General features: G+C 34.4%; 1 protein-coding gene across 1 annotated transcript in view; it reads left to right on the top strand.

Annotated features, from left to right (window-relative positions):
• The window catches only part of DNAJC1 (DnaJ heat shock protein family (Hsp40) member C1), a gene marked incomplete at its 3' end in the record, with an annotated part of 106358 nt that overhangs the window by 39185 nt on the left and 50130 nt on the right, over positions 1–17043 (top strand). The window contains exons 2-6 of the mRNA XM_082044616.1: positions 1166–1267; positions 2068–2114; positions 8482–8647; positions 9546–9643; positions 10747–10840. Coding sequence (XP_081900742.1) covers positions 1166–1267; positions 2068–2114; positions 8482–8647; positions 9546–9643; positions 10747–10840 — 507 coding nt within the window. The remainder of the gene's footprint in view (positions 1–1165; positions 1268–2067; positions 2115–8481; positions 8648–9545; positions 9644–10746; positions 10841–17043) is intronic.

Genomic DNA, 17043 nt, shown 5'->3' with positions numbered 1-17043 from the left:
CTTTCTTAAACTATAATTTCAAAGCTGAATTTTCTCAAATTATGCATTTTTCCCCTGCTTTATCCTTTTCCCCTTCCCCTCCTCCAGTCTTTCTCTAATATTCACTCCTGGCCCAAACTTGTACACACTGAAAATTTTGAAATGAAAATAATGATTTGTAATAAAAAGCGTGACAGTCTAATTACAGTATTGCATTAATTATTATCTTATTTCAGCTCTGTTCCTCTCACAGCTAATTCAGATCTGGGTTTTGGTGTTTTTTAATCCCTGTTGACACTGTAATTTTGAGAGAGAGAATGTACTGGGGAACAATATATATAAAATCAAGAAATAAAAATTGTCAGATAAACAGTTGTTTTCTAAAATGTTGCCCTGGACATGTTAGTAATAGAATGCAAGTAATTCTGTTTAAATGTGATGCTTTGTGGATCTTCCTGTGAGTGTAACAGCTATATACTATATCATACAACTCTCAAAATGTTCTATTCCTGGATACCTTTATAGCATGTACTAAATAGTGGTCATTAATTCAGAAATGTGTACATTTTGCAGCCAGGTTCTTACATCATTATGCATTTTACGTTCCAAGTTTGGTATTTTCCTCCTAAAATGTGCACAATTCTGATAAAGATTAAGGTATAGATTGGTGTCAGTGCTACAGTATAGCTTCAAGACTGCAATTTGAAGCTACTTTAGACCAATGCTGTTCTTTAGACATGGTGAAGCTGAAGTTGAATGGAGTCCTATTAGTGGTGAATTACATGTTAATATTAATAAGGGAAGAGTTCACAGCAAGTCCTGAGTTTGGGAAATTGAGCATGATAATTTGCTGAAATGATGTCTGCCTTGAACATATGCAGATGCAATCATTTTCAGTTTTTAGTTGAACTTTTGAATAGTGCATAAGGTACCCGGGTTAGTTTTTAAGGAAGAAAGTGTTTGGAAGTTTTGGCAAATATCATTGTAATGGATGTATGGTAATGAAGGAAGTTAAGGTGGGAGATGAACTGAATGACTCTTCAGTCTTTTAGGCTGCTTGCATGGCTGGGTTGTGAGACATCTCAAATTACGTTGCTGTAGTTCCGGCACTTGGTTGCCGCTCTTCTCGTCTTAACAAAGTTCTGGGAATTAGTTTCTGATGGTTCGCTTTCTTTTCCTTTTCCAGGATGCTTCGTCTGCAGACATTCGGAAAGCATATCGAAAGCTTTCGCTAATTTTACACCCAGACAAGAATAAAGATGAAAATGCAGAAACACAGTTTAGGCAAGTAAGTGCAATGTGTGGCAACAGAAGTTTTAGGGAAAATGGAATCCAAATTTTTTGTGATTGTCATTTTAGTAAGAACAGTAGTACAGCTTTGAAATGACTAAGTTGAACATTGAATTACATTTTTCCTGATGTAGATGGATTAAAAACAAGTCTAGTTATTCGGAATTAACTTGTTGAATAACTCAGATTTAGTATTTACCTGTGTATTAAAAATAATTTTAATGTAATATTTAGACTTATATTCTTAGGAGGAAGATATGTTTTGCACTATTTGTAAGACTGTTTATAAACAGTCTTTTCAAAAGCAGTGGGGAAAATTTCTGTTTGGTTGTCAATGTGAGTTGTATGTAGGCGTAATCTAATGAAAACAATTCATTTTACTTTTTTATTTTTCACCTTTTGAATCTTTATAGAATGAAACCATGAGACTGTAATTAGCTCTACCTTTAAAAATAGACTTCGGGTGACTAAATTACAGGCTACTTAATTTCAGTAAGATCTTTCGGATGAAACAAATGCTACCTTTTATTTTTAAGATGTAACTGAGACAAGACACTGCTAACTGTGAGGAGGAAAAAAATGTCTTCTGTAGAAGTTACTTGTTTGTATATCTCATGACACTTTGTATATGAATATGTCACTTTCTTTTGCATACTGAGTTTGCTTCTTAGTGTTGTAGGGAAACATGAAAACTAGCAAAGTTCATTAGTTGACAGATGTAAAAAATTATACTACTATGCAGATTTTATAAACTCAGTCCTAAAGTAAACTCTGTGTCTTTTTCTGGTTTTGTTTTAGTTGGTGGCCATCTATGAGGTTTTAAAGGATGAAGAAAGGAGGCAGAGGTGAGTTAATTTGCACAGGTTCTTAAATAAAGCGTTCATGCCAGTGGTATATTAAAGTACTATTTGTTTTACTTGTAACTCTTCAGGTGACTTTTTGCATAATTTAAGTTTGTCATTCCTATTTTTTTTATTAAAGATTGTATGTGACTTAAAGGAGAAGCTGGTATATATTTTTATGTGACATACTGATTATTCTTCTTTAAAATGAGTATTTGGAAGAACTTTAAAAGCTAGCTGTCATTTGGAGCACTTTTTTTAACACTTAACAATTTCATCACTTTTTGTTCAGTTGTGTCAATTATCATTGCTTGTTTTATTAAGGCTGTGGCTGAAAATATAGGTGACTGATTCAACCGTCTTTCCTATCTCACTATATCAATAAAAGATTTGTTGCATTATATTTAGGGATTATTTCCAATGTTTGCCTTCTTCAACATTGTTTTCTGCTGCTTAGGTCATTGTTTATTCTCTCAGATGTACTATCTATAATACTGTAAACTTTGATATACATAGCATAATTTTACATTTTTAAGTAAATGATAGTTGGTCCTTGATGCTTCAGGAGCAGGTCCAGCAGTACCTGAAAGGGACAGGATTAAGAACTGAAAACCTGAGGCTGATTTGCCTTCTAGAAGACTATTTTGAGCTTTTTTTTAAGTGGATGACCATTGAAACTAATGGTTATAAGGAGAACTGAAAGAGTTTTGCTTCTGGGTTGGGTTTTAGTAAATCATCTTTCGGTGTACAAGTCTTTAAGCAGGGCTACGCGAGATGTTTCTTGAAGGGTCTTTGGTTTTGTAGATTTCTTGGCAGGAGTCCAGGTTTTATAGTACAGATTATCTACTTTTTGATAATCCTCCCTTGAAGTGTAATGAAAATGTACGTCATAGAAGTACCTTTGGAATATTTTTTTTTTTTAATTTCACCTCTCACAAGAGAATTTCATTGTGAAGTTCTACTCAATGAAAGTTTAAAAAGAATCGTTAGTTAAAGGGTTTCAGACAACTTGAAAAGTGAGTTCTCCCGAAAATTTTCCCATCTTTTTGTTTATAACATCGTTTACATCCACTTTGTGATATTGCCTCTCTAGAACGTATTTCCAGCATGGAATTTCTTTGCAGCTGTAAGAGCAGCTTTTTGCTCAGAACTGTGGTGCAATAACATGTAGAAATCATGTTTTTAAGCCCTGTATACATTACAAATGTGACTAACTAATTCAGCTTGTTTGTGAGAAAATTGTTTATTAGTGCAGCACTGTGATTACAATTGAGAAGTTAAAGCAGTAGTAGGTTGTTCTAGCTTAGACTGTCTGTGTACAAAATGAACTATTGATGATGAAATCAATGTAGCATTTCTCTTGCACAGTGTGGATGTATGGTTGATATTGCTTCTATAGTTGATTAAATATAAATGTAGTGGATAAAATACTATTTACCTTCAGATAATTTTCTGGAAATAATATGCAGTGTTTAGAAATAACATAAAGAGTAGGAGAGCTATATGGTCTCATTGCATTGAGAAAACCTGTATTGATTTGATTTATTACAATCGAATGATAAACTCTCCGTTGAGCTTGTAAATGGAGGGTGGTCTGTCCTGGACCCTGCAAGGTGTTCTTGTAGCATGTCTTTAAAACAAATCTAAGTAACTACTCCCCTGTAATATTGTTCCTGTTGTAAGGTACCTCATGGGTTTCTTGCAACGATATGGCAAAGGAGAGGGCAGAGTAGTGGCTTTTGGGATCTCCCAAAATGTTGGTACTTGGCTATGTGTTGTGTGAGGTGGTGGACTTAGGGGAAGAGGCTCAAAGTTTACTGTCATGCCCATGCAGTGAGTAGAAACTATGCTGCACCCTTTGTCTCTCAGAGCTTATGAACTCTGTTTTATCCTGGTTCCAGAGACACCTGTTTGGTTCTGCTGTAACAAGGCTTTCTGCCAGATTTCTTGCCCCTCCCTGGCCCTTGGCAGTGTGGTAGTATTTATTCCTAAAATAACTGAAAGATCTGATGGGAGGAGATGGAAATTAGTTCTGTTTCTTACAAATTAGTTCCTGAGGAATTCTGGCAGTTTAGCTGGGAATCCCTTCACAGCTGGACACCTGAATGGTTTGGGGCATGGGATTGCAGCACCGGTGAAGTCAGCTGTACCTGCCTCGGTGTTCATCGCAAAAGGGCTGGGCCTGCTGGGTGTGCAGAGAGCACAACCAGGAGTGGCAGGAATAAGGTCCTGCACTGTATGAGTGAGTGAGTAACTCATTTTTAAACAATAAAACTGGGTCTAATTACACCCTTCCTTCATGTCTTGGTCAATGTCAGAGGTGTTAATTGTTTGTGTGCATGTGCAGAAACAGCATTCTAAAAAGACAGATCTGTTGGACAGCTAGATGTAATTATTTCTCTTAAATCTTTGTATTTTCATATTTATCAGTGAATTTCTACGTTATCTGAGGGCAGAAGCCTTTCTTAAAATATTATAGTTCCTCTACTGACAATTATAATACAAGGCTTTATAATTAAAATGTGTTTTGTTTTTTTGAGAAAGTTACATAGTTGCTTGTAAAATATACTGATATTATTAGTAGTACTATGGAATATAGTAATATTATGGTGCTAGTACTTTTCTGGTACACACTTTTATAAATAATCAAAATATTCAAATGTTCTAACATGAAACATACATGCAGCATAGTTTAATGTGGCAGTGATTAACATTAAACACACATGCAGCAGAACAAAATACTTCGCTTTACATACACACTGCAGGGTGTGTGAAATTCTACAGAAAAGTTTATCTTTAGGTCATGCAGAGAAAGGTGCATTTCCTGAAATACACGGTACTTTAGGGCATTTATTGGTAAATCAACTTGATGATGATAAATTTTATTAGCCTTTGATTATTTCTAATTTATGAAAAAGTAGATCATTTTACACACTTCTATTAATTGTAATTAGGCAAAAATCTTAGATTTTAATTTCATTGTTTGTTACCATTTTAAGGAGCTTTTTTTACCTACCAGGCCTATCCTCTGTAACAATGTGGGCTTGATTACAGGAAGCATTTGCAAAGGAATTAAGATACACTTGTTTAGAGTAAGAAAGATGTTTATCTTAGCTCTCATTATAATTAAATGTCTGTATTCATAGGTATAAATTGTTCTGGCTGATGTAGCACTGGATGTCTTTGACAGCTTGAGGAAAAAAAGTCCCCAAAATAAAAAACACCAGTGCAGTTTTCCCTTAGTTCAGAATAGATCTCATTAATTCAAGATAGTAGTATATAAATGAGATCAGATCTCTGAAAGTGTTTGAAATATGAAATGCAATGGCTCTCCTAAAGGGAAAAGTAAATTATAAGTATATTAAAATAGATGATATTGTAATTAGCTACTACATTTAATGGATTATTTTTGTCTTACAATGTAATTGATTCTACAATGAGCTCTAAAAACTAATTCATGAAACTTTAGAGAAGAATGAGGTTTTAATAATCTTTCAGTTGGTTACTTGTTAGTACAAGACTAACAAGTATTGTATAGAATTCTGAGTTTTAAAATAAAGATTCAGCTTAAGTTATAAATGGGGATTGGTTTTGGTCTTTTTGTTTTTCGACTGGTGCTTTGGGGTTTTTTAGCTTGCTGACTGCAACATTTTAGAGACAACTGGCAGGCATACTCGTATGTCAAAGATTTGCTGTATTCTGTGTACATATGTCTGAGGAAAAAATACTGCGGTTGTACTTTTCCTTTTCAGCTTGATTTTTCTTTTTTCTTAGATAGAGTAAGAATTAATATAGGTTGCCAAAAGAATAATGCTTTGTAATTAAATTTTGAATGTAGTTCTTGATGCACACGAATTAACTATCTTTCATAGTTTATATAGATTTCTATAAAGAAATAATTTAATGAGAAACGTGCTTTTAATTAAACCACAACCTAAATTTAGAAATCAAGATTTAAAAGTTATGGGAAGCTTCTGAGTTTCAGTAGGATCATTTTCCAGTTGAAAACCTAAAAATCATTGATATCTTTATTTTTCAAATACAGGGCTTAATTACTATTGAAAGCAGTGATTTATCTTTTAACAGTATATATTCTAAAAAGTGGGTTATAATAGAAGCTATCTTCCCTTAAAATGGCCAGTCGTGTGAGCCATAATGCTCATTGATAGTAAAATCAATAGAGCATTGATTCTGAGACTTAATCCTTGGAGACTGTTGTTCCGAACAGCAGACATGGCCTAGTAAATACACGGTGCTGTTTAAAGTGTTTAATACAAGAGTCTCTGCTGTCTTAATTTATTTTTTCTTAACAGATAACTTGGAACAGAACATGGTTGCCAAATGTTAGTTTGCAGTTGTGTTTTACATACTACTATGTTGTTACCATTCACATATATGGACCTTATTTAATCGGTAGCTACATGTTCAGTACATCAATTAACAAGCCTTAGTGTATAAGAAAGGCAAATGCTTAATAAATTTGTAGTAGTATTAAAAAAAAAAAATCTTTCTTGATTCTACATATATTTGTCTAAAGCTTTCAAAGAAAGATCATCTTTTGTGAAATCTTGTCATCAGGGTTATTTGTTTTAAACATGGTTTTCTTTCTAAAATATTTTCTTTATTCAAAGAATAAAATAATTAGCAAATGCATTATTTTTAACTGATAAAACTTTCACTTAATTACTAACAAAAAATTACGTAGAACTTTTAGTTTTGAAATAGGATCCTAAGAGTTTGTGTTAAGGCATCAGTAGTTAATCCATTCTGACCTACTGGGAAAAAAGCAAGTTAATACTTTGAATTTTACAGTAATGAATATTAATCTTAGTATTCTCACAGTTGTCATAGAAGATAAAATTTTCTAATATGAATTGTACTTGTGGTAGCATTCAGAACACTGCAGAATCATGAAGTCTTAAATCTTTTGCATAAAAATAAGCGTGTCAACTTGGACAAATATTTTATCAGAAGTCAGCTTTTTTAGATGTGCTGAATTAAAGTATATTTTTAAAATGGAAAACCATTGCCGCCTCTTCTGCTTAAAAAATGAATTTGCATGTTGAAATTTTTTTTTAGTGCATCTCCAAGGTATCAATTTAATAACTATCAAAGTAGCTAGTGCAGTTGTTGCATTTAAATTGATTTACATGTCAAGACTGGCAGTTTAGCAGCTGCGCTATTATTCCTGGATCGGTCAATTTACTTGAGAAAAACCTACTACTGAGTTCTACTGACCTGCATGACAATATAGGCCCTATTTCTATTCCTGTAATTAGGCCTGCGACTAACTCAGAATATTTTTAATTAAAATATTTTGGTCAATGTGTTGCACCAAATTAGGCCTTTCAGTGCAGATTTAATTCTGGAAACAGTGTGATTAGAATGTGTAATGAGTTGTGTTCAATTTAAGATTAACAGGTTGTGCATCTTGAACATACAGGTTTTTGAGTTTGCTGTAGAGATTTTTTTGTTTGAAACTTTACTCTGAATAGTTAACAAATAGAAGAATCTGTTATGCATGTCTGTGGTTTATTTTTAAATTGATGATAACATGCTGTAAATAACAGATGCTAGACACACTGAGACATTTCAAGACATTTATGTGAAGAAAAACTGACAAATTTTCCTAAAATGGTTTCTGTACTGTCCTTAGTGTTAGTAAAATTAAACAGTTTTAAAAGAAATTGATTTTGAAGACAGCTTTTCAAATAGAAAATCAAAATCATCTCGCTATGGGGAACTTTGTTTTCTAACATCGAAATCAAACCTTTAAGTTAAACTCGTGTCTGACACAGAATGGATGTTAAGTCTGGCAGTATTTTTACCTAATGAACTCCGTGCTACTAAAGGACAAAACAAAAGCGAAGTTACCTCTTCCCTCCCCTCCCCTCCCCCCCACACTTGTGTTTTTAATTTGTAAAAGAAAAAAAGGTTTCTGGTGTTTGAGACTTTTGCTGTTTGCTACTTGTTTAGTAGTTTGTGTTTTGTTATTTACTACTGTCATGGAGATCTGCCCACTGGTTACCGGGCAGGTAGAACACATCTACATCTCTACAAGTCTGTTATTTAAAAGTGAATGAACTGGGGGGGAGGTGTTTTGCAGGAGCAATTGAATTTTTTTTCTCCAAAAGACTAGATAAGTTTCCCCAGCATTTGGTTCTGGATTCTGTTTGTTTCCAGATGCAAGCCTAGCAGCTGACAAAACAAGGCATTGCTCTATTTAAAAAAACAACAAAAAACTATATGATCGTGTGTGTGTGTTGTTCAGGCAGTCTGTGGATTATCATTTGTTTTGTTTTATAATTGGATGGTTTGGCTTATTTCATTTTTAGCTCTCCATGAAAGCCTGTTATATTTGCTACTGTAGGTATGATGATATTCTGATCAATGGACTACCAGATTGGCGACAGCCTGTATTCTACTACAGGCGGGTGAGAAAAATGAGCAATGCTGAGCTGGCATTACTCTTGTTCATTATACTCACAGTGGGTCATTATGCTGTGGTTTGGTCAATCTACCTGGAAAAACAGCTGGTAAGTATTGGTAATAAATCAAACTTGCTTCAATTATTAGTATTGAATTTCCTGCAGAAGTTGGCATTTTATAGGTATCTCTACCACTTCCCCTGTTTTGAATTTGGATTTTTTATATTTTAAAAGGACTATATTTAAAACTGTGGTAATTATAGAATGAGATATTCAATGTATCAGAAATAGTAATCTAAAAACTACTTAATTCTTTTAGATTTGATAATAAACAGCCAGAGTTGGTTCTTTGGTTTTTAACTGGAAGGAACAAAAGGAATAAAAACTCTTCTATCATCTGTTGATGCAGAATCATATGCTACTGTAGTTGTGTCTGTGGTTTTCCTCAATGTTGTTTAGAAATAACCAGTTTTTATTCATTTAAAAGTCATACTTGCTTTGCCTTTGTTCTTAGCTAAATGCTTTTTTGTTTTGGGTTTTTGTTAACAGGATAGGCATTGGTAAGCTGTATAAACCACATTATTTTTTGATTGCTTCATTTTTTGTCATATAAAAATCTATTGCACTTAGTACACTAAAAAAAACCCTAAAAATAACTTGAGAAATATTCATATATTAGCATCTATTTACTTTTTTTTATTTTCCACTGCGTTATTGAAGTTGATGAATGAGAAAGAAGGCAAGTTGAATGCTTTCTCCTCTTAGAAAACTTTGATTGCTATGGAGATACACATGAGTGACAGAACTGGACTTCATGTGTGTTTAAAGACTGGATACCATGGCAACAGTTATTGTTAAGATAGATCATTTTACTTAATCATGTAGGACCCCTAGATACATTTGCATAAATGCTACTCTACTGTTTACCCTTCACAGAAGAGTCCCAGTAACATTTGTGGTTTACATGTTAATGATAACCTGTAACCGTCGTTCTTTCTGCCTCAAGGATGAACTGCTTAGCAGAAAAAAGAGAGAGAAGAAGAAAAAAACAGGCGGCAGGAGTGCCGATGAAACCAAACTTTCTGCTCTGGACAAAAATGAAAGGTGGGAAGGAACTCTCTTGTTTTCTGCATTTTAAAACGTTTTCTCAGCTCCTGGTTTAGTTCTGTCGTTTTCTTGTTGCATCTTTGAGACATTTTATTAGGAAAAAATAACAATTTGTAGTACCAGTCATTGCTGATATAAAGTGTGCCAGTTTAGATGTGTTTTCAGGTTTTGATTTGTGAATAAATGCATGGTGTTTATTCAGCAGATCAACAACAATTGAAAGATTGAGGTTGAATTAATAGTATTGGGCTTATAGAGGGGTATTATTTTTACAGGTTGATTTTTGGAAGATTTTACAACTTTTTCCATCTTTGAAGATTTTTGCCTTTGATTACAGTTTAAACATTTCAATTTATCTAAGCTTTACCTTATTACCATACCAAGCAAGGGGATTTTATAGGGTTTTAATGCTTGCCTGATTTAGTGCTTTTTGTCTGTTTAACTTAAGTATGTTGGTAAAGGCTTCTAACACCATTGTTTATTAAGAAATGCGTAGGGAAATAGTGACTTTCGGGACACTCCAAAAGATACCACCATTTCTTCTATTGATTCATAGAAAGAAAAAAGTATTTAAATAGTTCACACAGCAGGGGCATGAACTGGATCAATGCAGGATGGAGATCAGAGACCATTCTGCCTGTTGTCTTTCCTGATGACATCAGTGAGTAATGCTCCAGTGAACTGCAAATGACATTAATTTTTATGTATTGTTTTGTTTATGCTACAGTCTTCATATCTGGTTGTCAACACTTGTGAACACTTGGTTGAAGCTGGAGGGTTTTTTTCCTGCCCCCCCTTTTCTTTTTTTTTTTTTTAAGTTTTGTCCGTTTGTTTTTTGTTGTTAACTTAAAGTGATTATGTGGCTCACGAATTTATTTTCTTGAAAGCAAGCCCTTTTAAAGAGATTAAAATACTGTGATGATTGCAAGTTAGCTGTTATGTATTTTGAATTAAATATTCAAAATGTATCTTTAATGTTATGTAGTTACACATTTTTATAGGAGTGGACAAGTGCTAATCGTCTTAAAGGATAATGGGAAGGTTCTGACTTTAACATAGTGTGGCAGTAATGAAAAACTTACACTTTTATTTGACTACAGGCTCCCAGACAAGCCACAGTGGCATGACTTGCTTCCATGCAAACTGGGAATATGGTTCTGTCTCACTGTGAAAGCTTTACCTCAGCTATTTCAGGTAATAGTAATGATTTTAAGTTATTTTATTGTTCTTGATGGTGTTATTATGCAGAATCAGATGTGTAGCAGTGTTTTTTATGGATTTTCTGACTAAAGCATGTACGATATATCTATGCATATATTAAAAAATTACTCTTTGGAGGCAAATTTAATGTCATAAGTTCATCGAAATATGAAAATATTTTAAATGGATATTAATCTTAATGTGTTACGGAATTCAGCAGCAGATCTTGCTAAGGAAAACTACCAGAATGAATGATGGGGGAGAAATGCTATAATACATCTAATTAGGAATAGCAATGTCTTTTAATCAATTGTTAACGAAAGTGTTTTTATCTCAAATAGGCAATGCTATGTTGTCATAGGAAATATTAATATGTCATTTAAATTTGGGGGAACAGTGTAATTTTTTGGATTGAGCTTTTTTTTTGAGTCACTGGAAAATGATATAAATTGATACCTGAAATTACTAAGGTGAAGTAACAAAGGTATGGTTGTAATTTAGAAGCATAAATGTGGTGGACTTGCCCACTGTTGTGGTTTTAAATCTAATACTATGAACTGTAAAATTTAGCTGATATTCATCCAGTGTAAGTTAGCAGAATAACTTTTTTAATTTCACATGCTCTTTCTTTTAATTTCCTTTGAATACATTTGCTTTAAATACCTTTGTCGCTGCTAATGAATACAGATCAGGGAATGCAAGGTGGATTTTAAATAGGACTTTTTATAATCTTTCTAAGGTGTCATTTTCTCATTTTTATGATATTAAGATAACAAGTCAGTGTAACAGCTTTCAGATTTTCCTGTTCAAAAAGCAGGTCTATGTCTGCCAGAATAGGCAGAAAAGATGAATACAACAAACGTGATGTTTCACACTTTGTAGACACCTAGCCAATGCCTCTTCCTGTAGATTTTAAATCCATTAAATTAATGGTAGTGGGAAAAAAGCTATCAAATAGCTCATGGCAAATTGGAGCCCCAGAAAGCAGGGATCTGGTGGCAGGGAAGTGGAAAGAGGGGGAATTCGGAGCAGGGAGGAAGCCAAGAGATGGGTTTCTAGAGTAAATTGTCCCACATATAACTTATGTTACTGCTTAACTCTAGGGTTTGTTTTGTTGTTGTTTAAGATGACCTGCTGATTAAGTAAGTTAAAATGCAGCAAAGTACAAGTAATCTTCAATTTTGAGCATATTCAGGACTTCAGGTACCTGAAATGAGTTACTGTAGCATATTAGTTAACAATACTTAAAGAAGTAGCATCTCTTCTGAAGTACATAAGAGCAGCAGTGTCTTCGTGTTGGAGATGTTTTCTGAAATGATGGTACAAAAGATACCTTTATGTTGTAGCTAGTTGGACAGAGATGTCTGGGCTCTTTTTGAGTTGTATTTAAGGTTTTAACTAGTTCTGCCTTAGTTGTAATTACCAATATATAGCAAAAAAAGTAGCTATACTTCTGTGATTATGCCCTGGTACAGAGATCTTGTTTCGAATATAAATGCTTTTCTCTTCAATAGTACACTAACACAGGCTTGAGATTTCAGAGTATTTCGGGCTTTCAGCATAAGTAGTATCACTGGGGCAGTTCGTCTGGAAGGTAAGAGTCTACAGATACTGAATAGTGTTACATGTGCTAGTTACACATGCAGATTATTTAACAAGGTGTTGACATAAGGATGGCTGCTATAGATTTTAGTTGTTTAATGAGTCAGTGTAAATGATTTCTTCAGTCGTTTCAGAGCCAACAAGTAATTTTCAAAGTTGGCTGTCATTCATTTGCTACTAATGCAATTGTAGATTAACTTCTAAAAATGCATCCATATTTAAATGAGCTACATTTGGGACAAAAAAGGGTAAGAGTTAGCAATACTTTTAATTAAATGTTGCTTCTGCCACTAGGTTTTTTTGAAGCCCTGTCATTGAAACAGCTGAACTGCTTCTTCACATGAGAAAAACAAAACCACCTGCCTGTGGACACAAGGTTTTCCTCAAAGAAAACTTTATTAAGACCAAAAAAACCAAACCAAAACAAAAACCAAACCCCACGCCCACAAAACCAAATGAACAACAGAAAAAAGAACATACCAAAAGCCATAAGGAGAGGTCAATTTAAACTTTTTGCCACTTGTATTGATTCCTTTTACCTGCCATCCATCTCCCCCAAACCCCCATTAGTTAATGTGAATATTCTATTTACAACTGCTCTGTCTCAGGATTCAGGTTGCTGAGCTTCTGCCTATGCCTGGCTCTCATTTATCCAGTTGAGTGTCTTTCTCCTACTTCCCCTCCTCCTTCAAAATGCCAGATTTCAGAAGGAGGCACTTAAAATAATTAAGGTGGGCCTTTACTGAAGAAAAATGCTTTGTTTGTATGCCCTTGTGGTGGCCTATGCCATTTTATCGTAGTCTGCATTTTATGTCAAGAAACGGGAAGAAAAATGGGTGAGAGGAGGGTGAGAGAAACTAAAAACTGATTGTTTTTTTTAAACTGTTGACAATTGTATTTTGAGAGAGACTATATAGGCTTTTATATCCACGCATTTAGTTTAGTTAAATTTGGGGGTGTAAACAGCATCTTTAAGCTTATTTGAAGAAGCAAAGGGAAAAGAATACATAAAATGTATCATAAATGAAATATCTGTGGTGTGAAAGAAACATTAAATGGAGTGTAAATTACATTGACTATTACCAAGTTTAATTCTTATAATGTAGGCTCAAGGAAAAGATAGGAAAATAATGCAAATTTTTTCTAAGGTCATTTATAGTTTACTCTTTCATGAGAATGACCTGAAAGAAGGCTATATATTTAAAAAAATAAAAGATGAAGAAGAAAGGAAACAAGACTCAATTAAAATGCTTATTGGAACTGGAAATTGTTCTTACAAAGAAATTAACCAGCTAAATACAGTGTACAAGAATTTCAGTTCCAATGGTGAGAGCAATACAGAATAGACAGTGGTGGTAGGTGTACTTTTCTTTTGTGGGAGAACAGTCATGTGTAAATTGCAGTTTATTCCCAAAAGAGCTGACTATTTCTTTGGATGCGCAGACATACAGCTTAGGAAGAGTAGTCTTTCTTTAAAATGTTTTTCATTTTTCTTCACAAAATTTCTCCTTCAGTAAACTAAAGATAGGAGTTTTTATAGTGTTCCTGTCAACTACTTTTCCTCCACCTTAATGTGCTGAAGCGTAGCAATGAATGTCTTTACTTTTACACGAACCTCACCAATGCCAGTTAGCACTAGGGGATGTGTTTATTAGTTAAATTATAAACTTGCTGTTGTCCTCAGTGTAATGAAGCAGAAGGCATTTTTGTTTGTTTCAGACAGAAATGGATTCTTAAGAAAATAAAGTTTCCTGTTACTTTCTGTCCATAATAACGTAGACGTAGCTCGTACACCTGAGCAGTGGGCAGAACTTCTGGTGCCTCACCAGTAATGAGAAAGCAGTTCAAGCCCAGTACGTAGCAGCACTGGGTATAACCTAGTTAGATTATCAACAAAGCCTTCAATTGCAATTGAAACTGTTGTTTATAAAGACCTTTGTGTAGCACGAAGTGAATTAAAACAAAAAGGCCAGTAATTTATTTTTATGTAGACTACCAGATGGTAATTACTGTAGCTGATTTAGTAGTCTGGAATAGATTCAAACTAGTGACCCAGAGGTGTTTAATTTCTTGGCATTTTTTCCTCAGGTTTTCTTTTAATCCTTGATTACATTTCAACACCGGTTTAGAAATGGTTCAGCTTTGGCCTTAAACGGATTGGCAATGTGTCATTAAACTCGAGAGGCTTTGCCAGCAGGGCATCTCCTTTGGCAAAGTTAGCTTCTAAGCAAGATTTGATTAGGTCAGCAAACATTCATGTGGGTTGTTTTTGTCTTCACATATGACTTTATATAAAATTGTTGCATGAGATTAAAATACAATTTATTGCACTTAATAATGTATGCCTTTAAACATTTTTTTTTTTTTTAAAGGGATGTATTCAAGTCAGTAAGGTTAAATATCTCCTTAACTCCCAGCTTTACAGGGTTTTGACATGTTTCAACTTAGTGTACAGCACCAATGTTGATGTCAGTTGTGGGGAGCCAGCAATTGCAGGTTGTGTGGCACAAGTGATTGCCCATTTGCTCTGCTTCTTGCTATTTTGCATCTGCTGGAGAACCAAAGTAGGGATGAAGCTCTTGACCCTGAGGTCAATTAGAAGCTTAGAAGCAGGTCAGGGGAGAGTGGATGGTAAAACAAGTATTCTGGGTGTATGCAAGTGAGCGAAAATAATTTGCGTCTAGCCGGGTACTGTCTGAACCTCTGGAGATGAAATGTGCTTTCCTGCCTAGTAAAAGTTTCAAGTAAACGTAAGACATTAAAGAAATTTTCCTTTAATTGCCTGTTCTGTGGCAGCCAATTTTGTTCAGCTCCTTCGAAGCACTTGCTGTCGATCTGCATATCCCAGCACACATGTTAGAGGAGTGGAGCTCCAGAGTAGTTCGTGTGCCTGAGGTGACACTGGCTCTCAGTTAACGGGGCTGTTCTGTTGGGGTGTGAGCCTGCAGGGGTGTCACTGGGTGCCAGGACACCTTGCAGCATTGGCCTTGGTTGTCCCTTCTGGCTGCTGTTGTTTCACTAGTGTGGGTGTGGGATGCCCACGCTTCAGGCTATGCCTGCTATTGTTCCAAGGTCAAAGCATTATTTTGTGATTATAAAGGAAGAAGTAAGAAAATTCCGTGTTTATTTACTAGTTTGCCATTGAGTAAACATGTAAAAATGCCAAAGAAAAATATAAATCATAATGTTTAACATTTCTTTAAACATTGTTTCTTACCATAACACATTGGTGTGACTAGTTTATAAACCCATCAAAAGAGTGGTTTTGCTTTGGTATAATGGTTGGCGTTTTTGTTGTGTAGAAACAGCAAATTGAAGGTCAGATGTTGTGGTAATTTTAATTGTACTCCTTTTTTTTTTTTTCTCTGTTTTTTGTACAAGCTGTACAAGAATGCTGTACTCAAAAAGAGAAAAAATTAGTTCTACAACTTAATCCAGTTATTTCTGTATAAGTCTACAGATTGATGTAATAACAATTAATGCAAAGAAAATAATTTCACTATACTGATTTTAAGTATGCTTGTGTGAAAGTTTCCAATTAACTGTAAATTTTGAGGTGCTGCATTTTGTTTGCACTGGACCCTCGCCCAGAGAAGTAAAATGTAAAGCTGATTCTATCACAAAATCTGTAATGAAGATTCATATATGGCCAATACAGCAAGTTGTTTCCAATGTTTGCTTTATTTCTCCTCATCTCTAGTATTTCTGAGGTAGAGCAGAAAGCCAGGAAAATTAACCGGAGGGGAAAGAAACCCACAAAGCAAACAAACCAACATAAGCTCATCACCCTATCCAGAAGTCCAGGAGAGGCCATAGTGGCTGAGTCTTACTTACTCAGAACTGAAGGTTTTTGTTCTGGAATTAGTACAGTTTGAATAAATACTGTATGTGTTGATTTAGAATCAACAAACAGATGAACGGAAATAAAACATAAAACCTCAAAACCTCACAAAAAACCTCAACCCAAACCCCAAACAAAGATTAAAAATCCCTTAAAAATCCAGTATCAAGAATTTCTGTATTTCTGCATAACTCAAGTGCAGCTTTGTCTTTGCAGTCTCAAATTTATTGGCATGAGGTGATGCTGATGTAAAGAGGAACTGAAACAATAATTTTTCAAAATTCTTAGTTCTTAATTGTGGTTAAAATATTGAAAATACGTTAATGAAGTGTTTGTCAGTTGTTTTTGCTTCTGCAACACTTTTTGGAATTTTCACTGAAGTATGAGGGTAATCACAGGAGCTTCTTATACAGTTGAACTATCATTTGGAAATAATAATAGCAGAATTTTACGTTTGTACTACACTCATTTTTCATTCTGTTCGAAATCTTCGTATAATAAATGAGCATATATTAGGGCTCTTTTTTTTTTTTTGTTAACTACATACATATTACTGCTCTGATGGTGAAGAAAAGTAATGTATTTGTGTTGATATTATTTTTTGGAAAGTTATAAAATTCCTCCAAATGAGAACAAAATACTTTCTATTAGGTAAGCTGGAGCTTTTAGGTAGAGCAGTTGCAAGGTTTGTGTTCGTGTGTCTCTTTCCTCTGTCCCCTTCTACCCCCAGAAGGACAAAAACGTTGCTTTTCTT

This window comes from Streptopelia decaocto (genome assembly GCF_964273445.1).
Source record: "Streptopelia decaocto genome assembly, chromosome: 2".
NCBI classification, from domain to species: Eukaryota; Metazoa; Chordata; class Aves; order Columbiformes; family Columbidae; genus Streptopelia; species Streptopelia decaocto.
This window is presented reverse-complemented; position numbering and strand designations above follow the sequence as displayed.